The following is a 25,094-nucleotide window of genomic DNA, read 5'->3' on the forward strand; positions in this document are numbered from 1 at the left end:
TTCTATTTATTCCCTTAACTTCTTTTTTTGATGTTGTCCTTGTAAAGCTTGGAAGTGGAGGCGAGGTTGTTTGTATGGGAGGAGGACCTTGTTAGAGAATGTTGTACCAGCTTCATAATATTATTTTACAGGACAATGTATCAGACATGTGGAATTGGCTTAATGGCTATTTTGTCTGAGAACTTTATCATTTTTCGCAGCTGGGGAGGCGTCTAGTGATCATTTTATGGTTGATAATTTGTGGCATAAACATGTTCCTTTAAAAGTTATGTTTGGCGCTTATTTCACAACCGTCTACCAACAAAGGATACTATGCTAAGATGTGCTATTATTCAAGCTGATTCTACTTTCTGTGTAGGTGAGTGTCGTATGGAGGAATCAGTTGATCATCTTTTTTTTTTTTTTTTTTGCGTTGCAACTTCTTCAGCAGTATGTGGTATTTTATACGAGATTGGCTTGGTCTTTCTTCAGTTGATGCGAGTAGTTTAACATACCATTTTTTGCAATTTATTCGGATAGGTGGTTTTCAAAGATCTCTTCGCTCTTTCATGTTTTTGATTTGGTTCTCATGCGTTTGGACAATATAGAAGGAAATGAATAATATAATTTTCAACAACAAAGAAGTTTAGCTGCCCCAATTGCTACGTAAAATTAAGCTGCAAACTTTTTGCTGGTTGAAGGCAAAAAAATCATAATTTTACTTTTGATTCATGTTTGGTGGTTTAATCCCTTATTGTTCATGTGATAGACTATGTAGCTTTTCTTGTTCTATTTATTCCCTTAACTTCTTTTTTTGATGTTGTCCTTGTAATTAACTGTATATGTTCTATTTCGGCACATCTTGTGCATGGTAGAACATTTGACTCATTTTGAAATATTCATTTTGGTTTGTTCAAAAAAAAAAAATTGATCTCAAGCGGTTAATAAGCTCCAGCAGAGGATAAATCATTTGGAAGAAATCGAGTTTGATTCTTAGATTGAGTAATTTTTTGCAAGATTTTATTTACCTCTCGGTCAAACTCTGGATTACTAAAGTCTTCTTCCCCTACGAACTGCAGAGTTAACACACAATTTTTTTATATAGTCATTCATCAATTAATGATAATTCCATTGTACATGATTTCAATTTGAAAAGCGGTCAATTGAATCAAAACCCTTGTCTATCCAACTGTTGGTTTCATACTGTTCATCAAGAATGGGATTTTCTCAGAATTTTGATTTATTTTAGTTGGAAAATCATTTTAATAGGGGATGGCCCAATGGAGTTAGTAGGAATGGTAGCTATTATTGCTAAGAATAGGTAACTACACCTATTAACATATTTAATTTTAGATTTGGCTTATTATGACCATGTGTACTGTATCTCCTCATCAAGTGGACATTGTACAGGCAATCTCCTCATCAAGTGGACATTCTACAGGCTACAGGCTAAACAAAAAAAATATTATAAACAATATATCCTAGACGCTCCACCCTATATTTTGCTATATACATAAAGCATTCCATTCATCTTCCATTCATTTCCTTCCAACTTGTTTTCATATATTTTGCTATATACATAAAGCATTCCATTCATCTTCCATTCATTTCCTTCCAACTTGTTTTCATTGTCAGATCTCTTCTTCTGCACATTCAACATATTTCTGTGGAGTTCTCTTAAGTTTTTCTTTCCCTGCAGAATATTGTGATGAAAGAGGGGGTTATTAGAAAATGCTATTACAAGAGAAAGTGATTAAAGACAAACAACAGATGAAGGAATACAAGAAATTGATTACTGCTGCCAACCACTATTTCTGAATTTATTGAAAAAATAAACTGATGAATAGAATGTATATGATGAAAAGAAGACATTGATGGTGTTGATCTGGCTATTAGAGGCAATATGATGGTAGGTTCAATGATAATCAACAATACTCAACAGCTTCCTTATATTCTCCAATTGACATGTTAGTTGTTTTTTTGTTTTCCCTGCAGAATTGTTTGAATATAGATAAAATTATTACAAAAGCTATTGCATGTGAAAGGTGATGAATGAGAAACAACAAATATGAAGGAATGTGGGAGAAATTGTGTACTACAACAAACCATTGTGTAGTACAAAGATATTCCTTATGTTTCTAATCCTTTTGTGGTTTTCATTATTTTTTAACATCCTCTTCGTTTTTGTTGATGAAATCCTTTATAATGAAAGCAAATGATATACTTGGGGGTTATTAGAAAAGCTATTGCACGGTAAAGGTCATTAAAGAGAAATAACAAATGGGAAGGAACAGGAGAGATTGTTCACCAATGCCAACTGTAATCCCTACATTATTTTATTTTCACAAATGCAAAGGTATTCATCAAATTTTTGATATACATCATTCTAAGGTATTCATTAAATCATATATAAAGTTGGATTTTTTTTTCACTAAATCATACACAACTTAGACTGAAATTCAAACTCAAGAAATTAAAAGTTTAAAGTTTAATTTTTTTTATCCATACATCGCTAAATTATAAAAACAGATATACTCAAACTCAAAAGAGACAGTGAATAACATTAATATAATAAATGTCAAACAGAAGTGTATTGAAGCAAGCTATCAAACAAGATGAAAATACAAGCATTAAATGCCTCTTAGCAAATAAAATATTTGAAAGAACAGTCCAATGTATCACCAAAAATAGAATTTAATGTTTCAATGTTAAATTGCAAGAGGAGATTAGAGTTCAAGATTTAAATTTGGAATGTGTGATATATACATAAACGAGTAACCAAAGAAATTAGAATAAGGATAAAGGTCTCAAAAAAATTTGAAGATTTTTTATTTTTTAATGAAAACTGCCCACAAAAGAAGAATCATTTTTTAAAAAAAAAATACATTCACCAAAAAAAGAACATTTTATTTACTGTAGGGTTAATTATAGGGTTTTGTCAAGAGAAAAAGAATATGATTCAAAATTCATCACAAATTTATTCATTAAGTATAAAATTTAACACTATTTATAACTCGGTTTAATTACCCTGTAATGTTTTTTAATTCTGGTTCATAAATGCCTATTACATGATTTATTTCTTCAATCTAAAATTTAGCAGCTTGGATACAGAATTTTAAGTGCAAGTAAACTCATCACTCTATGTCACTTAAAGTTGATAAAAATTGTTGTGCAAGGTATAACAATTAGCAACAACAAACTAAAAAGATAGGATAAAACATAAGTTCACCAATTGTACATACCGCATTGGTAATAATTATTTGCAAGAAAGAATATGATATGATGTTCCATAAAGCAACCTGAGGAAGAAAATTAAGAACATGATAGGTAAATACTAACATTTCATTGTGAATAACAAGTAGGTTAAACAAGCTTGATCATGATCATCAACAACATAACATTTCATCCTCATCTTATTCTATGACAATTGGCATAAGGGACAAGATTACTTTAATGTCCTAATTAAAAATATTATTTAAAATTAGGAACTTTTTATTTTAGTGTTGTCCAGATGATGCAAAAATTGTCATTCCACTATCCTAATAACTTAATAGGCCTTTTGTCCCATCACATCTATTCGAAATGCTTGGTCTATAAATACAAAACAGTGTAAATTGATTAGCGAAGAAACATAATTAAAATGGAGAAAAAAACTTACAGTAGGTGAATCTAGGTGAGGGAAGTGGTTGTCTCTCATCGCCCTCAAGGTTAATGAACTGGAAATGTGCATATTAATTGCGAAAAACAAGAGCAATCAGTTGAACGCATAAGAGACACTAGAAAAAAAGAATCTGCATGATGTATCCTAATTTCGAAGAAAAATTCTCAATTCACAAGTTTAAATTTAATTTGATTCTTTTCATGTAAGCATTCCTTAAAGCTGGAAATAATATAACTTTTGCTTGAAAGATTTCCAACAGATATTGCAAAACTGATCGAATTAATCATCATTAATTGTTTTCTAAATGTAAAGTTATTTGTTAATTTAAAAGTCAACAAAGGGAAATTTGTTTGTTTTTTAGGGTTTAGGTGTTTATTTGATATTGGTACTATATTCAGGATGCTAACATTATATACTTGCTTTTTTAGAATGTATGAAATAGTAATGATGATAGTGTTCAAATGTATGATTCAAGACGACTGTATCATGTGAAGATGATTTTTACTGAATCATACAAGTTAAACTTTAACTCAAACCCAAGATATTAGCAAGTAAAGTTGTTTTTTTTCTTCAAATGATCACTATATCACCAAATCATAATTAAGTAATCCATTCCATAGTGAAGAAGATAATAAATTACCATTTGAATCAGTTAGAAATAGAGCATCTACCCTGCAAACAGCCATTCAACGAAAAACTTCATAGACCGTTGATGTTTCAGGCACCATCAATGACTTTGAAAGTCGCAATGATGTCAGGTTCATCTCCCCCCTAATCCAAAACAAAGTTATCAGTGCATGAAATAAAAATGTTAATAGAAAGTGCATGAACATGAGACAATATGTCAGAGTGCAGTGTCATAGATTGTTATTTCTCTTTCATAGTGAAGAAGTTCATAAATTACCATTTGAATCATTTAGAAATAGAGCATCTACCCTGAAAACAGCCATTCGACGAAAAATTTCATAGACCGTTGATGTTTCAGGCACCATCAATGCCTTTGAAAGTCGCAATTATGTCAGGTTCATCTCCCCCCTAATCCAAAACCAAGAAGAAACAAAGTTATCGGTGCACGAAATAAAAATGTTAATAGAAAGTGCAGGAACATGAGACAATATGTTAGAGTGCAGTGTCATAGATTGTTATTTCTCTTTCATAGTGAAGAAGTTAAAAGCTTCTTTGTTGAATTATCTCATGTAGAGTTAAATTCAAGTTTTGAAGTAAAAAATATATGTTCAGATAGATTAAGTCTTTAGGTTTTTCAGTAAATATGACACTTCAAATTACTAGAGCTTTAGGTTTTTCAAAGTGTCATATTTGTCATATTACTTTTATCAAGTATGAAAATAGTGCTCATAATAAAACTCATTAGGACTCGATTCCTAATGCAATGTTTATATGTCGATGCATATGATTTCGGAATCGATACCACTCCGCAGAGGGTTGTGGCAGCGCCACTGGGGGATATGAGTATCTCACTCATCTATCAAACTCGATGATCCACATTGGGATAAGGTGGTTCCTCAAGCTCTAATTTCGATAAATGTAGTTTCTAATTTATTTATTGAAAGAACATCAAGCTCTATTTATAGACTATACTAAGGAGTGTTATAGAGATCCCAGCAGTTCTGTAGTTAAGCATTAAGCTAATAACAGACTTGGCAAAAGCAACTTATTTATAAATGATGAAAAATACCATTCCTATCTCTATTTTAACTTATGCATAAGGATACATTAACCAACTCGGAACATGATTTCATCAGGTGCACAAACATTTATAATTTAGAACTGAAGCTTATGGCAAAATACTTACAATTGGTACTTACGTAAAATATTCTAAGGCAATCCTCCTTGAATTCAAAAGTAACAAAAGGTATCATGAAGACATAATTGGAAAACACAAGAATGGAAACAAAGAAGAGGAGTTTTATATTGGTTTTAATGCAGGTAACTCAAATTATCTTTTAATCACCAATTTCTCACAGATCACAGCGCCCACTACAAATGATAGGTTTTTAGTACTTAATATTTTATTAGAATCATGACTGATGATTATTGCAGAAATATAGATTTTGAATCTCATAAATTTGCAAAATTTACAGAGTAGGTGCAACTGCACTATCACAAGGAAGACACACTGCTAATTTTCCACTTATTTCAAGGAGGATTGCCTTAGAATCTAACTCAGAGGTAAATCTAGCATAAATAAATCTAACTCAGAGGTAAATTGTACGATTAGATTCAAGGTTTGAAGTAAGCATAAATATATCTAACTCAAAGGTAAATAATAAAATTAGATTCAAGATTAGAGGTAAAAAAGGGCAAGGATCCTTGAACAAATCAGTAGGAAAAATCAGCCAGAAATAGTCAGTACCGAACATGCTTAATAGATCTACCATTTGATGTTTATTGAAGGTAGTCCTTATTTTTTTTAATGAATAGCCAATAATGGAAAAATCTTTCCAACTATTTAAGAGAAAAACATCAACTTTTTTTTAAGTGGTGTTACAATGTAAGGCAAAAAGAAAAAGAGAAAAACATTAACTTATGTTACCGTTTATTTTCTCTTATTTTAAATTGAGTACTAAAAGAAAAATTCAAGATACATGTTAGGACCTTCTTTTAGACCCAATTAGAGTACCATCTTGTCATTATTCTTATTGGAATTATTTAAAGCAAAACAAATACAAATTTACTTGCAATGATTAGTTTTTACATACAAATCATAAGCAGAGGTGAAAAACACTTGCGTTTTCATCTTAATGGAAATATGATTAGAGTGAAAGAGAATAGTTGAATCTTTCAATTTTGATACAACATGTCCAATGTTTAAATATAACTCAACAAAATGTTGACAGAATTGGAAGTCTCTTTGCTGGATTGTCTTATGCATTGAAAACCAGTTTGCAATAGCATTCAATAGAAGTGAACAGAAGGACCATATGGTGTGTTGGATGAGTATGATTACCTTGATTTTGTAAGTGGTTATCTCCAAAATAAGTAAATTCAAGAGGTGATTTTTCTTTCTTTCTTCGTAATAATTGTCCTGAAAAGTAAAACCAATTAAAGTGAGAAAACAACAAGACAAAAACAAACCAAATGGTTTATCTCTATTCGGCCATATTCCTTACCGAGGTTTGTTATCTGAGTCCAGCTGGAGAATGGAAGATGCTAATTAGCTACCAAGGTTGTGTCTGTTACACACTTTTGAGACCCCTGAACACAATAATTTAGTTAATTAACAGTGAATTGAAGTTATAGGTTGACGTTGATCATGTACAGCAAAAATTCTAAAATAAATAGGTAACCTTTGATTTTATAATCCTATATTTGCAAAGTCTGTGGTATATCATTAGAGTGACTGCCCTTATAGCAAGTTTGAAATAGATCAATCACAAGCATTGGCAAACTTGAGAGATTCTCTCAATTGTTCCTCTTTCTGCAAGTAAGTTTAAATCACCTAGCATTTAGAAAAACATGTACAAGGAAGAAAAAAGAAATATACGTTGAATAAAAATAAACCAGAAAGATATCATAGAGTTAGTAAACTAAAATATTAAGACAAACTAAAATGCAATGGGAACTTTAAAAAATTGAACACTCTTTTGAGAGAGAAAAGAAAATGAAAACATTAACACGTTAATGTAATACAACCTAAAATATTAAGGGACTGTTTGGATAAGCAACTAACTGTGTTTATTCAGCAAGAACTTATCATATTAATGCTTATGTATTAGCTACTTTTACCATTGAAGAGACAATGAGAGAAAATTATGCATAAACTCCACATAAGATATTTCATTAAGCTACTGTACCTTATTCATGAAAATAAGTTGAATATTATACCAGCGTCAAATAACTAATTGAAACTTTACTTAAAGAACTTATATTATACAAGTGTCATAGACAAATCATACAAGGTAATCACAAGTTGTGCACAGTGACAAATCACAAAACATTCGAAACTATATAAACATATAATCAAGTTTTGCGAGCAAAATGAAAGCCTTCCCTCACATTTCCTACTAATTCCCAAACAAAACTTCATAAACATATAATCAAAAGTTCAAGTTCTACACAGTCGCAACACATTAACAGGTTTTCATAATCAAAACCTAAAGTAATCGATGACAGAAGAGAAAAATTAGCCAGCAACAGATCCCAAGGTAATGCAGAAATAATTCAAAGTTTCACTCACTTTCAAAATTAAATCAACGCTTTAACCAAATTCACTTGCCCTTCGACAAATACGAGATGTGATTAAGAATTTAAAGAAACGTTTTCTATCATAGATCTGAGAAGGGTAGATACCTTGAGAAATCGCAGAACGGGAACGAAGCTAAGGCGCGTGCGTTCACAGTTCAGCGAGCAAAGAGATAAAAAGTTGACGAAGATGGTGATGGATTTTGATTCTTTTAATCTCTGATTAGGGTTCTGAATTGTTTGCATAGAGAAAAGAACGAACGAAAGATGGAGAAAGAGGCCGCCGTTCAATTGATTTCACAGTGCGCGAGTGTTTTAGGTTTAGGGTTTCTTTGTTCAGTACTTCAGTGGATTATTTGGGCTGGATCCTAATTGGGCTGTCCAGTGGTCCAATGTAAGAAAAAAAAAGAGTTTTACTTTTCCCACCCTATGACTTTCCTCACGCGCTCTATTTTTTTCCAATTTTACCCATGGTCCGGGTTTCGTATTCTGGATTGAATTTGTTAGAATTTTGCAGATGTTTCCGGATTTGAAAATCCAGAATAATATTTTACTAGAACTTTTAAAATTTTAAGTTTTACAATTCGTATTCCCACCTTATGATCATATTTTTAAAATTTGCAGATGTTCTTACACCAGGTGTGGATCATGACTCTTAAGTTATAGCTATTTGTATCATCATATTTTTATTATATGCTCTAACACACCAAAAGTTATTTTTATTATATGCTCTAACACATCATATTTTTATTTGGATATGAGTTTGGGTTTTTCCCAATTTAAAAACATGGCCACAAGACAGGTTACATAGATATAGTACCCACCCGAACCCTTACCCGGATCCATCTCTGAATGTTAAAAATTACTTTATTCATCTTTTAATATAGATAAAAACACAAATCCTAAATCATTTCACTCAGTCGCTAAGAAAGTCAATATGTGTTTGTACTCACTCGAGTTCTCTCTCTCTCTCTCTCTCTCTCTCTCTCTCTCTCTCTCTCTCTCTCTCTCTCTCTCTCTCTCTCTCTCTCTCTCTCTCTCTCTCTTCTTTCATATCTCATACTTTTAGTCTTTCTCTTTCCTCATTGCACTAGGGGATGGAAAAACTTCTTTTTGTGTTTAAAAAAATGATTCGCTTTGGGCACGGGGATACCCGAACCTGCCAAAGACAGGGATGAAGTTCTACTTCTCATCCCCGTTTGATATGAGTAAGGTAACATGTAAGTATATGATAATCGAAGACGGGGATGGGAAAGGTAAAACCCGTCCCACCTTGCCCCATTGTCATGCCAATGTAATTTGAAGTTTGATCGTGAGGTAAATATAGTCTAACCAAAAATTGTTTCATCCAATGATCAAATTCGGGTTGTCCTGAATATTTCGTCATTTATTTGTTGTAGCTCATCTTTGAACCTGAATAACCTTTTTTTTTACAATACCAAAAAAATGAAATAATTTTTTGTTTTTAGTTGTGTTAAAACGTTACATGTTTTTAGTTGAATGTTTATTCTATGTTGAACGTAGGTTTTGGATGTCATTATTATTTTTTTGGTATGAAGTTTGTAATTTGTATTTCTATTTCAAATTTCCATTAGTTTTTGTTTTTGTGTTTAACATATAATTTATCTTTCACTTTGTGCAAGAACTATTTTTCCTTTTTACATTTGTGTGTGCGAGTCAATTTTTTTTCATTTGTATGTGGAAATAAATATTTATCACCGTATGCAAGTTAGAGCTGTCAAAACGGACGACCACGTGCCGAGCCAAAAAGCCCGGTTGAAAAAGGGGCTCGAAATATACTACCCGAGCCCGGCCCTACAAGGTCCGCGGGCTAAACGGGCCGTTCCGTATTAAAAATTATATTTTTAAAAAAAAAGTATAATAAAATACTCCTAATATTTTTTTATGAATTATATTTTTAATATGTTTAAATAATTCCTAGCATAAAAATAAATTGTAAACATTTTCGTACAAACGTCGTAAACTAAAACGGCGAGGAAAGAAATTTTAAATAAATTAGATACGTTATAGTTATAAATATTTATATATTCGATCTTTAAAATTATAAATAACGAAACGAGTAAATTTTATATTACATTTATATTTATGTTAATTCATTGAATTTTCACTTTTATTTTTTACTTTGATAATCAACTAAGTAAATAATTATTTGAAAAATATATAAAATTTATAGAATTATTTTTGTTACTTGTGTGAATCCTGACTTTTTAATTATAGCTATTTGTATTATCGTACTTTTAATATACGTTGTAATACGCCAAAAGTTATGTTGAATTGAGATGTGGCTTGATACTTAACCTCCCAACTATTATTTGACGTGGCCTTTTTTTGTGTGTTAACCATCTGGTGTTTTAGGAGAATGGATCCTGGTAATTAGGCATAGCACCAAAACCCATACTTGTGGGTACCCGCGTAAACACACTCTGATTGGACGGGTTTTCCCGCTTTGATTGGGTTTGGCTTTTCCTTGATTCCAAAACATAGGTACAGGACATGTTACATGGATATATATACTCACCAGGAACCCATACCCAAACCCGTCCTTCGGATGTTAAAAATTACTATATTACTCTTTTTTATATAAATAAAAACTCAAATCCTAAACCATTTCACTCAATCAGTAAAAATGTCAGTGTGTCTGGACTCAGTCGAGTTTTCAATCTTCCTTTTCCACATGTCACGCCCTCGGTCTCTCTTTTCTGCAGTACAACATTGCCCTAGAGGCTGGAGAAAACTTCTTTTTGTATTAAAAAAATCATTCGCTTTGGGTATAGGGATGAGATACCCGAACCCGTTGGAAACGGGGACGAGATTCAATTTCTCATCCCTGTTGAGTATGAGTATGGTGATAGGTAAATATATGGGAATTGGGGATGGGGACGGGGACGGGGACGGGGACGGGGAAGGTAAAATATGTCCCCACCTCGCCTCATTGGCATGCATACCGGTAATTTGGAGTTCGATCGTGAGATAAGTATAGTTTGGCCAAGAATTATTTCACCAAGGATCAAACTCAGGTTCCCCCGAACAATTCATCATTTGGTTGAACTCATTAATCACTTGAACCCAATTAATTTAGTAGTTGTAGCTAATCTTTGAACCTAAATGACATTATTTTTTACACTAAAAAAATGAATTTTTTTGTTTTGTTTTTAGTTGTGTTAAAGCATGTAATGTTTTTAGCTGAATGTTTATTCTATGTTGAACGTAGGTTTTGGATGTCTTTTTTTTTGTATGATGTTTGTAATTTGTATTTCTATTCCAAAATTCCCGTTATTTCATTTGTTTTTTGTTTTTGTGTTTAACATATGATTTATCTTTCGTTTTGAATATGAACTATTTTCTCTTTTTACATTTGTTTGTGCGAGTCAATATTCTATTTTTATATTTGTTTGTGCAAATCAATATTTATTACTGTAAAATTTGATGGGCTGGTCCGCGCTGTTTTGAATTGTTGTAATGTTTGCTTTTAACTTCGTCTCAAACGTTTGGTGGTTAATTTTTTTTGATACAATTTGAAGTATATTTTGGTTATATTGGATTGTATTTTGCTGATTTTATTTTCATCCCAATCATATTTGTAACAATTAATTTTCTTGCCGAATCCTTCGAAATCCGCTGTTTGTTCTTGGGTTTGCTTTGCACATGTGCGTGAGATACATGGCTTGAATTTGGACTATATTTTATTTTCGGAGAGAGTACTTTAATTTTAGATTATTTTTGCTGTGTGAATATTAATATCTTAAGATTTAATGGTTGAACAGTCTGTGAAAGGATGTGCTCTTTATCAATGCATCTTTAGCACAACAGAGTACAGAAAAAGAGATTGTATTCTTCTCTGTGGATTTCCCCTTGATGGTTAATATTATGTATGTGTGCTTTGGTGGTTTTTGTATTATTGCTGCTGTTGCTGAGTGATAATATCTATTCTTAACCGAATATATTTGGTCTGCTCACGTTTTCGAACTTAAATAAAAATTAACAGGATATTCCAGCCGTGCGTTGCACGGGTTCGTACACTAGTATATTACACATACGTGAATTTTCCTAAAAATAATAGATATATGTAAATTTAAGTATCTCAATTTCATTAAAAAGACGAGTTGTGTTATTTGAACAACCATTTATATGACAATTTTTGAGATAACCAAAATTTTACAAAAGAAAATGAGTATTTATATAAAAACTAAAGCAACAAAGAGAAAAAGTAAGAACACTCATATAAAGGGATTAACATAGGTGAACTCAATTCACTACACCTATGTAAATTGAGTAAAGGCATATATATTATACTAGTTCTCCTACCCGTGCTAACGCACGGGCATTTATAGCCTTTAATTTAAAAAGTATAGTCCCAAGCCCAACATCATATAGTAAGAAATCAAAATACAGTACATCATGACAAATCCAAAAAATTTAAAATGACGGTTCAAGGTTGGTGGAGTTACGAACTGGTTCCTTGCATGTAGAAGCTTATACATTATGAAACACCTCCTTGTATACGACATTGGTTGTGTTATCAATGCAATCTCCATTTTTGTCATCTCCTATAGGAAAAAAATGACAAATTTACAAAATTTAACAAAATAGTGAGACAATATTTTAGAAAAACAGGACATTAAAGGGTTTGTATATTTTTTCATTATAAGTCTATACTTCAGTGCAATAATTCAGTACATGTGAGCACCTTCATTATCGTAAGTGTATTGATTGGAAATCGCCGGTGCGACGTCCTCTGGGCATATGTTTTGAATTCTGAGACCACTACCTTCATTTCCCACATGCCTTATATTGTATTTTCCAGGAGCAATCGGTTTGAGGCCTGCTTTATCTGATGGCAAAGTTCTATTGTCTCTATGTGTTGATGGAGTGTCAACTGCATTAAAGAACATTGATCAAGGACTGCGACACAACTTGTCACTTTTATAGTAACGAAAATCACTACGCTACCTTCATGTTATTTAAAATTATGAATCAAAATTACATACCGTTGGTTCTGCGCCTTTTAGTAGATTCCATTTCTGATCAACAATGATCAAAAACAGAGCCTGAGCTTATTATGACATGAGCAACCGTGTTTCACCCTCTTATTTTTGATTAATAATGCAAGAAATTAAGTGATTAGGATAACCAATATATCAGTGAATTGAAAAGCACATCACAATAGAATGTATGCATTGATTGTTCCACCAATTGGGATAGTGGATCGCACCAACTAAATATGAATAACTGCAGTTTTTAATGCTCCAACTCAACAGGTTCATTTGAAGTCAGTTGAAAGGTGAACAGTCCCACCATGTATACCAATTAAATGCCATGATTTTGATAAAATAGAAAATATAGATAAGAGTTGGGTTTATCTTCTTATTAATGGTCTAACCTCCAATTTTTGATCAAGTTTCCCGGCCAAAGCCAATAGAAGTGTCATTTTTCCAGAACTCGGAGGTCCCAAAAGCAACGTTATTCTGAAGGAGAAAAAAAAGCAAATTGAAATAAGTTATATTTGTTCCAAACGTACATAGAGAAATCAATGAATGGAACAGTAAATGTATTGATACTTTGAAGGCTTTATTATTCCACTAATATCCTTGAGAATATTTAGATGTTGGTTTCTACTTGGAAGCACATGAAGGGATTTCAATAGACTCTTCAAAGTTAATTAAAATGTAAAAAAAAGAAACCAAAATATTTAGTTAGAATCCCCTTCAATATAAAAAATCACATAGTACGTTAGTACTATTTTTTAAAGTTAGTTCTTTACCTCTACTATATGAACCATGAAGTTAGTGATCAATTCCACCTATCAACATTTGATATGAAAGCATAGCTTGGATGTTATTTTGGTGCGCCATGAACCCGCAACAGCAAGGGATGAAGGAGCATCAGGAACTCTGAATGGATGCATATATAGTATGCTGACAACGTATGCAACATCTTCCTCATCATTAGCAAGCTATATATGTAAGTAAGAAAAAAAATATAGCTCAGACATATAGAATTGGTTGACAGACAGTTCAAAAGAAAATAAAGTTAGTTGAACTTTACACTTGTCCCATGTAGTTATATAAACCTCTCAATGATACTGTCATCCATGGTCATTTTTTTTACTATATAGTTGCGCCTATTACGATAGAGGTTGGCATCGCTCACTTCAACTTTGAACAACATTCGCTTGTCAACAAACATTTTGAGCTCAGGAGGACATTCAGCAGAAGTGTTTGTCTACACAAAATATAACATATTGTCAAGTAAAAAGTATAGTTTGAGAAAAATTATACAGCTATTTTGAAGGTCATATCTGTTGAGTTTCATGAATCTAACCTCACTTATGGCATCAAGGAAGGATTGTGACCATCTTCCCACAACTTGAGACACAACACGATCAAACTTGACAAATGTTGTTGACCCTGTGTTGTCTATCACTTCAACATGAAGTTTATACCTGAAACGACAAATGACTCTGGATTAAAACCTCCACTTCAATCCATAAAACTCGATTAATAATCAGATAATTCATATTTAGATTCAATCTCAATAATCAGATAATTCATATTTAAATTTGTTTTTAATTAAATATAGCATGGTTCACTTCGGACGAATCAATCAAACGCTCAATGGTCATCCTCTGAGTTTTAAGTAAATCATCAGCCAATGATACTCCAGTTGGACCTATCATCTAACTAACAGCTTGTGTGAGCTCAACATTTGCACCATTCATCCTGCCATATTTCATGGCATTAATAATCTAATCAATACTTCATCTTATAACAGTGAAGATATCGAGACTAACTACACATTTAAAACACATGTGTCATACCTCTATGTAATCAGAAATTTCAGGTATGTTAGCATTCCCCATCATTTTCGTGCATTAAAATGCATAAGAAATACCCATGACACCTAAAATTTAATAACTGATTTTCCAGAATTCATTAGACTATTATGCTAGGTATTACTTTACAACATTATCTTAAAGCTTTATACTCGTTAAAAATGATTATCTAACCCTATCACTATCACCAATTAAAAGTAGAAATAGTACCCAACAAATTAGGCTTACCGTAATACTTCTTAAGCTTGCATAGCTGAAATATAACAACCATAGGAAGCGAGGAGTCATGCGGATCCAAGCAATGCTGCATTTTCACGGCATAATCATCCCACATGGTACAATGAATTCTATTTCCCCTACACACCCCATAAATATAATTATCAACGTGATTAAAATTCATAATAAACTGAATATCATTTCATTGTCACTTTCATTCAACTTACTCTAAATCTACCAAATTCGCATCCAAGACCTTGTTACTCTTGCCATCCTTCACAGTTTCTTTGATAGTGTCTTTTTCAACCACATGATCAATAACATCTGAAGTTTCAAAATATTTATAACACAAATATGAGTTTTCTAAAAGTGCATCAAAGTTAAAACCATTGAATGCTATACAAAAAATTTACCCAGCAAATGATCCTCCTTGTGAGTAGCAAGATATCCAAGAAAGGAAAAAACTTGAAAAGTCGTTCTGGGATTTCAGTAGCATTGACCTTAAAAACATTTGTTCCTCCCATGAAGTTCAACTTATACTTATGAGCAGTTGTTTTGAATGTAGGGTCATTCTGAGCAACCATAAATTTCTCCAAACATAAGTCGAACCCTCTTCTATTTGATCCTTGAAGATTGGCAGGAGGTTTTTCCTGATAGTTGCATGAATCATACCACACTACTCAATCAAAAAAAAAAAAGACATCAGTTTGACAAATATGAACTAATCTACAAAACTGAATTTAAAAAATATATTTAGCTTCTCATTGGCTCAATATTGATTACCATACTTCTAATCATCATTTTGAATGTTACTGACCCTACTATCATTATCACAAATAAATTAAAAATTATAATTTATTTATATGACATGATCTCAATTATGATGAAGATAGCAAATCAACCTAATAGAATGATTAACAAAAAAAAGGTGAATATAATGATTTACCTGGAGAGAAAAATCCAATGTTTCGAGTGGCAGATTTGAATTGGAATTTTCTTCTCACTCTCAGATTGAAACAGGTATTAAGATTTGAATTTTGACTATCATGATACAATAAATAAACAAACAAAACAGAAGATTGAGAGAAACCCAATTGAAATTAAATAAACTAACCTATGTGCTGAGAATAAAAATCGAAACTTTGATATAAGAGCAATGAAAAAATAGTATTTGGGAGAGAAAGAAGGGTTGCGACATTACCAGGGAAGGTTGCGGGGAAGAGAACGCTTTGAGTTCCTCCAAGGCTTCTTCCTTCTTCTTCGCCTCCGGCCCTCCGCTTCTGTCTCCACCTCCGCCATCGGAAAGCTTCTCCGATTTCACATTCAGTTTCGAGGCTTGATTCGGTTGCCATTTATCAAAGGATGAAGCTGACGAAGAGAAGTCTTGTTGAAGGTGCTAACGGCAGCAGCGATTGTAACATGATCGCCGCAACTGACGGCGTGGAGGATGATACGACGGAGGGAGACAATGGGGAGAGAGTTCCAGGCACGGTAGTGGAAGAATATTGGAGAGAGAGAGAGAGAGAGTTTATTGGAAAGTGGAAGAGAAGACTGTGTTTATTGAGAAGACTGTGTTTATTGGAAATTGGAAAGTGCGTACGTTACCAATACAATTGTGATTTAAAATTGAAAGATTAGCATAGATTCATCTAATGGTCAGAATGAATTGGAGCCAAAAAGATTAGGTTTAGGGTTGGCAACTTTTCTTAACATTGTTATTAGTATTAGAAATAAGTTTGATATGTAAACTAAGTTAACATAGTAATATTTTAAAAAAAAAAAATTAACATGGTATTTATAGAGTTAATATGAGATTAAGAGCTATTTTAATATTATGATAAATTATCATAAAATAGATGTATAAATATAATTCCCTCAAAAGAAAAAAAAAAAAAGATGTATAAATATCATTGCTCTATGTCAAATACTTGTCAAAGTAACGTTTAGAGTCTAATGTGGTTTTTTTTTTTTTTTTTTTTATTATAAATATTCAAATTTTTCTTTTAAATTTCTTTAAAAAAATTCTTTGACCGAAGAAAACCCAAGTATTTTGACATATATATTCCTCCACTTCCAGTGCTCAAAAGATTCGAGCTGAGTGATGGTGCAGAGTTTCTACTTTCTACTGAAGCAATGGTACCTCCCTCTCTCCCCACCAACATCCCTTCTCACCTTGGTCTCAGGCTCATCAGGGCTGCCTTAAATGTAGGCGATTTCAACCGTGCCCGCCAACTGTTTGATAATACTCCTCAACCAGACCCCACTACTTGTTCAACTCTTATTTCAGCTTTAACCACTCATGGACTTCCAAATGAAGCCATAACGATCTATACTTTGTTGCGGGCACGTGGGATTAAACCCGACAGGCCTGTTTTCTTGGCTGCTGCTAAGGCTTGTGCTGTTTCTGGTGATGCCTTGAGAGTCAAGGGAGTTCATGATGATGCGACTCAGTGTGGGGTGATGAATGATGTTTTTGTGGGGAATGCGTTGATTCATGCTTATGGAAAATGTAAATGTGCTGAGGGTGCGAGACGTGTTTTTGATGATTTGGTTGTTAGAGATGTGGTTACTTGGACCTCGTTGTCGTCATGTTATGTTAAGTGTGGATTTTTCCGGAAGGGTTTGAGTGTTTTTCGTGAAATGGGGTGGAATGGGGTGAAGCCGAATCCGATGACTGTTTCTAGCATTTTGCCTGCGTGTGCAGAATTGAAAAATTTGAAATCGGGTAAAGAAATTCATGGGTTTGCAGTCAGACATGGGATGTTGGAAAATTTGTTTGTTTGCAGTGCACTTGTGAGCTTGTATGCAAAATGTTTAAGTGTAAGAGAAGCTCGAGCCATATTTGATTTAATGCCTCATCGAGATGTTGTGTCTTGGAATGGAGTTTTAACAGCATATTTCAAAAACAAGGAATATGAGAAGGGTTTCTCCCTGTTTTTGAAGATGAGCAGAGAAGGAGTCAGAGCAGATGAAGCTACATGGAATGCTGTTATTGGTGGATGCATGGAGAACGGACGAACAGAGGAGGCAGTAGAGATGCTCAAGAAGATGCAAAAAATGGGATTTCAACCTAATGAAATAACAATTAGTAGTATCTTACCAGCTTGCTCTTTTTCAGAGAATTTGAGAATGGGCAAGGAGATACACTGCTACGTCTTCAGGCATTGGAAGGTCGGGGACTTGACAAGCACAACGGCTCTATTATACATGTATGCTAAATGCGGCGACTTGAATCTTTCAAGGAATGTCTTTGATATGATGCGTAGAAAAGATGTTGTTGCCTGGAACACAATGATCATTGCGAATGCGATGCACGGGAATGGAAAAGAAGCGCTTTTTCTCTTTGATAAGATGCTACAATCAAGGGTCCAACCCAATTCTGTTACTTTTACCGGTGTTCTATCTGGTTGTAGCCATTCAAGGCTAGTAGAGGAAGGAGTTCAGATATTCAATTCAATGGGTAGGGATCATCCTGTAGAACCTGATGCTAACCACTATTCATGTGTGGTTGATATCTATAGCCGTGCTGGTCGCCTCAACGAGGCATACAAGTTTATACAGATAATGCCTATGGAACCAACTGCTAGTGCTTGGGGAGCACTCCTTGCTGCTTGTAGGGTTTACAAGAATGTGGAGTTGGCGAAAATTTCAGCTAAGAAACTATTTGAGATTGAGCCTAACAACCCTGGAAATTATGTTTCTTTATTCAACATTCTTGTTACTGCCAAATTGTGGACTGAGGCTTCACAAGTCAGAATATTGATGAAAGAGCGAGGAATTACAAAAACACCAGGATGTAGTTGGCTTCAAGTGGGAAATAAAGTTCACACTTTTGTTGTTGGAGACAAAAGTAATATGGAAAGTGATAAAATCTATAACTTTTTGGATGAGTTGGTTGAGAAAATGAAAATGGCTGGATATAAGCCTGACACTGATTATGTTCTACAAGATATTGATCAAGAGGAAAAAGCTGAGAGTCTTTGTAACCATAGTGAGAAGCTTGCTGTTGCCTTTGGGATACTTAATTTGAATGGACAGTCGACAATACGGGTTTTTAAGAATTTGAGAATATGCGGTGATTGTCACAATGCTATTAAGTATATGTCTAAGGTTGTCGGTGTTATAATTGTTGTCAGAGACTCCCTGAGGTTTCATCACTTCAAAAATGGAACTTGTTCTTGTAAAGACTTATGGTGATTATTTGAATCAGATTATTGGGATTAAGTGGTGACAATGATCCTATTTGAGTACGTCTAACTCAAATTTGATTAGACTGTTTTACTATGTGTACAATAGGAAAATACAATTCCTGTGATTTTAGAGAATTGGAGACATTATCAAGTCACATTATATGATTTTGAGCTTAAAACTTCATTGGTTCTTAGTAATCAAAACGTATTTCTCTCAAGAAATCGTCTTGGCAGAGGAGTAGATCTCCGTTGAGATTCTCTCATGTTTTCTCCATTGCATCAATCGTCACTTATCAAATTTCACAGGACTACAGGCGTTGTGCATTCAAACAGGTTTAAATTATTATTATTTCTGTTGTTGAGGTGTGCAATAAATATAATAATTCATAATTGGTTGGGATGTTATATTTATTACGCATGATTGAGATATTATCTTAATGTTGTTGTTATCATCTCTATTTTGATTTGTTGATACAACTGGTTTCAGAGAAGTGTATCTCTCAAATGACGGAAAGACAGATTCCATCGGAACAACAACCGTGGTTTATGGCTGCTACTGCATCAGTATCTGCTGATTTATTGGCGTCTGTTGTCAGAAACAGAACATTGCAACTATTGTTCACCCTTCTGGGTTCTGACACATGGCCTATTGCTGTCCAGATCAGAAAATATGCAGGATCAGTTATTTGAAAAAACACCTCTAACTGACCAAGTAAGGATTTATCCACTATTGATCTAATTTAATGCATCATTTACAAACATGTAATTTGATAATAGATATTTATTTATATTTTAAATATCATATCATACATCAAAATACATTAATATTAAGAAGCATCAAGTAATTTCTTTCATTATATAAAGTTTTGTAGACTTGATCTAGTTCCAACTTTACAATATATGCCGTATGGCGAAATTTCCTATCTGGCTATGTTATCTAGATGGTTCTTTTCTATCTCACATTGTTTGAAAGGCAAAATGTGATGGAATACTTTGCCCCACCAAAGCAAGTAAAAGTACTAGTTTTATCATCATAAGCATAGCTATAAGCTAGAGGACATTGATTCTTAAAATTGAATAAACATTTGGTGGACACTTATCAGGTGAAGCAAAAGATCCAGTACAGCAATACTCTGGCTGGTTCAATGCCAAACAAGCACTGTTGCAAGCAATGACATTTCCATCTGAGCCATCAACAGCAAAATTTGGAGGACAAACTCTGTTCGCATCATTAGGGCAGCTACTTGTTTTGCAGTCCCCTGAACCACCGAAACCGGTAGATTGAAACCATCAATAAGGCTAACTCATAGAAATCTTGTCCATTGTTTGATGCAAGTGAACTCCAATAATGAAACTGGAGGGATACCAGTATCACCAGCACAATTGCATGGTATTTGACCAGATCCACAATCACCAGTAGCACAAATGAATTTGCCAGTTGTGCTTGTTGAACATTGAGTTCTTGCCCCCGGGAATCTGCTTGATCATGGATATTGGATATTGAGAGTTGAGGAATTTTGGAGGGTAGCTTAAAACCTGTTGAAGTTGATTGTGAACTTCCACATCCAGTGAGTGTAGCTGGCCATATGGTGAATGGACAATTGTTTGTGATTGTGAATGTTGCAGAGTTAGCACCTGCTTACATGAAACTGTGTTAGTTATTTAAAATCTAAATATCTCTAAGAGGGAAAGAACATGTAAAAATATAGAGAAGATAGATTAGAAATTAGAGCTTGCTTGAGAGGAAAAGGGTTGATAAGTCTGTAATGACTCTACTCAAATTAAAAGGAAATATGTAAATGAGGTTTTATTGATTCATTGAAAGAAAGCATTACAAATTGGTGAATAGAACATTGTTGACTAAGAATTGAAATGCAGGGAAGAATTAAAGGAAGAATAGGATAAGGGAGGGACTAAGAGAATAAGAGAGAGGAGAAGAATTTCATCACACATATTCCGTGCCTCCCTTCTATGTCTTTCTTCTCTTATATAACTTTCATACTCACTTCTCATGCTGACTCACCATTTGTTATAACTAACTTTGTTGGCTTTATTTTACTAACTTGCCTAATCTCATGTAAGTACCTTGGTTGTTAAGCATTTGTTTCTCTTTTTTCCTCTACAAAGTCCAGCATAAAAAGTACAATTATTTTATTTTTATCTTGTATTGGATGTGTGTGTGTGGCTCTTTTGATGGTCATGATAATGATATGAACGGACCGCTGGTTGGACATTGATAAACCATAATCCTTATCGGTGGTGTCTTGAGCAAGAACATGGTGGCTTAAGGTTGGGGTTGTGATAGAAACTGATATCAAAATATATAAATTAATAGTAAGATTACAATAGAATCCCAAGAAATTCGAGAGTCTTGGTTCTCTCCCCTCCAAGAATTAGAGAGCTTGGTCTCTCCCTTCCAAATAACCCTTTTCTACTTTTCAGAATAATCCACAACAGCCTGTGGTTACCCTTTTATTCACACACAATACATAACTATCTTAATAACTACTTGTTACATAATAACTTACACAATAACCGCCATAACTGCTATTATAAAATATAATATTTATTTATTTAATAATAATGAATAGTCTAACAATACTCCCCCCCTAAAGTTTCACCTTGTCCTCAAGGTGAACATGAAGTGCCCCCCAGGGTCCCATTGCAGCCTAATTGAAACATCAATTTGTTGTGGAAGCGGGACAATTTCATCATTATTAGAGCAATAGATTGTACGTCCATGCTTCATCTTCACCATTGTGATAATGGTAAGTGCATTTTCTGCATAAGATAATCTTCTAAATCCCTTTTCTCTAAAAGATCCAGAAATTTTTGTGCTACTGGTCTCATCCATAATACATGCAGCCCTATTGGTGGATGATACACGACTTTTATTTCCAGATTCCCAAGTGACAGTACTGGAATTATTACAAGTTCTAATGGGTTTTCCAATAGAACTTAGTCCAACACTTCCCTTGTTCACTGCAATGTTCTTTCCATCAATCCTTTGTGCATAATCCATCATTTCAGATAATCCTTCCAGTGGATGAAGTTTTAATTCAGCCCTTATGCCTTCTTTAAGCCCATTCAAAAAAATTACCTTCAAATAGGCCGGTTCAGTATATTTCAGAGGGCTTGCATATAATTCAAACTGCTCTCTGTATTCTTCCACCGTTCCTGTCTGTTTGAGATTGAGCAGTAATTCAAAGGGACTATGCAGCATCGACGGTTGAAACCTTTGTATGACTGCAGATTTGAAGTCATCCCATGTTGGATTTTGTGCACAAAACTTCCACCATTTATACCATGTCAAAGCCTTCCCTTCCATGGCTACCATAACTGCCTGTAACTTCTCTGTATCATTCATTTCTTTCGATTGAAAATGGCGCTCAACTTGGTTGGTCCACCCGAATACGTCTTCACCATTAAAAACTGTAACTTCCGTGTTTCTCGAGTGTTCTTCTCTAGTTCGAACACCATAGTACTGTTGCGGACTATCCCCATCCAACGTTGAATCATCATTCATGTGTGAATCATGTTGTGCAGATCGTTCCACTATTGCACGCATAGTTTCCATTAAATCATTCATTTGTCTGCGCATTTCAATGCCTTCAATCCGTTCTTCTTCCATGGTTTGTCTCATTTCTAACAGACTTTCAAACCCACGTTCCAGTGCAACAATGCGTGATTCCATTGTTCCTCGGGAAACCGCCATTAACTTCCCCTACAATGAATTTCTTGCCCTGGATCAGAACTGCTCTGATACCAGTTGATAGAAACTGATATCAAAATATATAAATTAATAGTAAGATTACAATAGAATCCCAAGAAATTCGAGAGTCTTGGTTCTCTCCCCTCCAAGAATTAGAGAGCTTGGTCTCTCCCTTCCAAATAACCCTTTTCTACTTTTCAGAATAATCCACAACAGCCTGTGGTTACCCTTTTATTCACACACAATACATAACTATCTTAATAACTACTTGTTACATAATAACTTACACAATAACCGCCATAACTGCTATTATAAAATATAATATTTATTTATTTAATAATAATGAATAGTCTAACAGGTTGCTTCGCAGTGTGGCAAGGAGGAGACGACACTGCTTGTTGCAGTTTTGGTGTTGGGGGGGGGGGGGTTCCTAACATTGTTACTACGTGAGGCTGTTTGAAAAATGCTGCTTATGTTGTTTGATGAAATGCACCAAAGTTACTGTGGGTGATATACTTTCAGTTCCAGTCAGTCCTTGTGTCATTTCTTTTTGCATACTTTCAAGAATTTGAATATGGAAGACTGGATTTAAAGCTTGTGTGGAGCCACACATGGTCATTTGGAATTTATTCTTCAAGGCCGTTGTTGGAGTTTGGATAAGAGAAGAATGCTGAAAAGGCTCTTGAAACTCTACAAAAGTTGCCGTGTAAATCTGGAAAGGGAATGATATATTGTGTCTGGTTTGTCATCACGAGAGCTACTCCTTATTGATGTTCATGTTGCTTCTGTATAAAAAAATTGTTGCAAGTAGCCTTTGGATGTAGTTGGATATATTTTAATTCTTTTGTTTCGAGTTGGGTACAAATTGTGATACTACCATGTACATATCGTAAAAACATTGCACCTGTTTTCATGAAATACTAGTTTACGCTATTTGGTTTCTACAGGTAATATTGGTTATATATATGAAATTAAGGTAACTTTTTAAACTTAGTTGCTTACTATATTATTTCTAAGGTCTCTTTTATCAGACATTATACAACAACACCTCAAGGAGCTTTGTTCAGTTCTGGTGCTAGCCCTAGGTATCCGGAAAAGCTACAAAGACGCTTGCAGGTACACACTGACATCTAACATCGCCAATCATCAATTAGTCCATAGTCTTTAAAGGCCCGTCATGTTTTCGTATATTCTTTGGTTGTATGAATTGCTGGTATTAACCTAGAGAGTCTTTTCCTCTGTACTTGTCACTTTCCCATGCTTTTCGTGTTTTTGTAAACAGGCTCACTCGTTCGATTTAATGTGTGCGCATTATGAATGAATCAATCACTTGTCTTTCAATTTTAGTTCGGTTATCAAAATTTCTAGTGCTTCAGAAAAATGAAAACCAAAGAGGTGAGAATCATATCAAGGATCGGATACCTTTTTATTGCATTTTTTTTCAAATTTTCAAAACAAAGACTTCTCTGTTCCATCTTTTTCTTTTTCCAATTTTCATCTTTCTACAACCTCACCCTTTCCTCTTCTTCCAACTAAACATCCATCAAGTAAAGTAATTTACCACAAAGCTCTAGTTTTTCTCATCTGGGTAACTCTCCATCAATCCAAGTTGGGATTCATATATCACAAAATGAAGTGTTTCTTCTTCAAAAGTGTAAGCGTGCCCAAGAATTGGAGAATCAAATCAACTAGAAGTATAGACTTTGAACCTCCCAACAATCTCTATTGGCTTTGTAAATCAATTTCATATTCATGATTGATTAAAATTTAAAATTGGTTTGAACTTTTTTTTAACTAAAACATGAATCAAAATGCCTTAAAGTTTCAAGTCTGATTTCTTGTCCAAGAAATAATCAAATTCAAAATTGATATGCAGCTTTTCTAAATCATGTCATCACAAATTAAACCTGTGTAAAATTGTTGCGCCGCATTTCCGGAAATGAAAGAACAGTTTGGTCTATTGTGGGTCGTCTACAACCCATTTCAATGAAGTTGGATGTAGGAGATAAACAGTCTAGATCAATCGTTGGTAGCATCTGGGAAGCGTTTTACTTATCCAAACCTCTTAAAAGACTAAATATATGGTAAAATGACAATCGTAAAAATTCACGAGAAACTCTTGCGAAATATAGCATCGCTCTTTTAAATTTATAGAAATATCTCTTTTCCAACTATATTGTTTATTTACTAATTAACTTTTGTTTTTTTAAGACATAATTATGAGTTCGTCACATATATAAACACAAACAGATCAGACATTATTTATTAATTTTTTGAGCA

General features: G+C 33.7%; 1 protein-coding gene, 1 long non-coding RNA gene and 2 pseudogenes across 8 annotated transcripts; 1 reads left to right on the forward strand and 3 right to left on the reverse strand.

Annotated features, from left to right (window-relative positions):
- Nucleotides 1–1,541: 1,541 nt before the first annotated feature.
- Nucleotides 1,542–8,160, reverse strand: LOC146908584 (uncharacterized). 3 transcript variants are annotated; one of them, XR_015018088.1, is made up of 10 exons: nucleotides 7,952–8,160; nucleotides 6,949–7,079; nucleotides 6,772–6,856; nucleotides 6,609–6,686; nucleotides 4,545–4,675; nucleotides 4,281–4,411; nucleotides 3,638–3,695; nucleotides 3,222–3,278; nucleotides 1,762–1,968; nucleotides 1,542–1,672 (listed from the first exon to the last, which is right to left on the reverse strand). It is a non-coding gene; the product is annotated as an uncharacterized LOC146908584 (long non-coding RNA). The 3 variants fall into 3 exon arrangements; XR_015018089.1 differs by lacking the exon at nucleotides 1,542–1,672 and having other exon boundaries at nucleotides 1,751–1,968; nucleotides 4,576–4,675; XR_015018087.1 differs by lacking the exon at nucleotides 1,542–1,672 and having other exon boundaries at nucleotides 1,751–1,968.
- A 4,000-nt stretch (nucleotides 8,161–12,160) lies between these two features.
- On the reverse strand, nucleotides 12,161–16,510 carry LOC146908585 (uncharacterized). Of its 4 annotated transcripts, none has more exons than XM_085727689.1 (11): nucleotides 16,114–16,510; nucleotides 15,859–15,953; nucleotides 15,326–15,588; nucleotides 15,140–15,236; nucleotides 14,925–15,052; nucleotides 14,186–14,306; nucleotides 13,910–14,086; nucleotides 13,626–13,817; nucleotides 13,245–13,329; nucleotides 12,552–12,740; nucleotides 12,161–12,411 (listed from the first exon to the last, which is right to left on the reverse strand). In XM_085727689.1, exons 1-4 carry the CDS (start codon nucleotides 16,209–16,211, stop codon nucleotides 15,189–15,191), a joined length of 504 nt encoding a protein of 167 aa, XP_085583815.1. In that variant the 5' UTR covers nucleotides 16,212–16,510; the 3' UTR covers nucleotides 12,161–12,411; nucleotides 12,552–12,740; nucleotides 13,245–13,329; nucleotides 13,626–13,817; nucleotides 13,910–14,086; nucleotides 14,186–14,306; nucleotides 14,925–15,052; nucleotides 15,140–15,188. The 4 variants fall into 4 exon arrangements, with proteins under 4 accessions (XP_085583815.1, XP_085583814.1, XP_085583816.1 ...); XM_085727688.1 differs by having other exon boundaries at nucleotides 15,859–15,915; nucleotides 16,114–16,398; XM_085727690.1 differs by lacking the exon at nucleotides 15,859–15,953.
- Nucleotides 16,511–16,934: 424 nt separating this feature from the next.
- On the forward strand, nucleotides 16,935–20,948 carry LOC146908586 (pentatricopeptide repeat-containing protein At1g20230 pseudogene; annotated as a pseudogene). The gene is made up of 3 exons (XR_015018467.1): nucleotides 16,935–19,435; nucleotides 19,590–19,814; nucleotides 20,206–20,948. The product of XR_015018467.1 is annotated as a pentatricopeptide repeat-containing protein At1g20230 pseudogene (transcript).
- On the reverse strand, nucleotides 19,870–20,747 carry LOC146908587 (thaumatin-like protein 1 pseudogene; annotated as a pseudogene).
- Nucleotides 20,949–25,094: the final 4,146 nt, after the last annotated feature.

Source organism: Medicago sativa, chromosome 7 (genome assembly GCF_051527215.1).
Source record: "Medicago sativa cultivar Bolivia chromosome 7, Bolivia_mono, whole genome shotgun sequence".
Lineage (NCBI taxonomy): Eukaryota > Viridiplantae > Streptophyta > Magnoliopsida > Fabales > Fabaceae > Medicago > Medicago sativa.

Excerpts from the sequence above, each read along its gene's own strand:
- LOC146908585 (XM_085727688.1), bottom strand. The coding sequence starts at position 16,264 with ATGGCAACCGAATCAAGCCTCGAAACTGAATGTGAAATCGGAGAAGCT. Across the intron at positions 15,916-16,113 it reads CTTCCCCGCAACCTTCCCTG|TGAGAAGAAAATTCCAATTC; the intron begins GTAATGTCGCAA and ends TCAATCTGAGAG. Across the intron at positions 15,237-15,325 it reads CAAGGAGGATCATTTGCTGG|ATGTTATTGATCATGTGGTT; the intron begins GTAAATTTTTTG and ends TTGAAACTTCAG.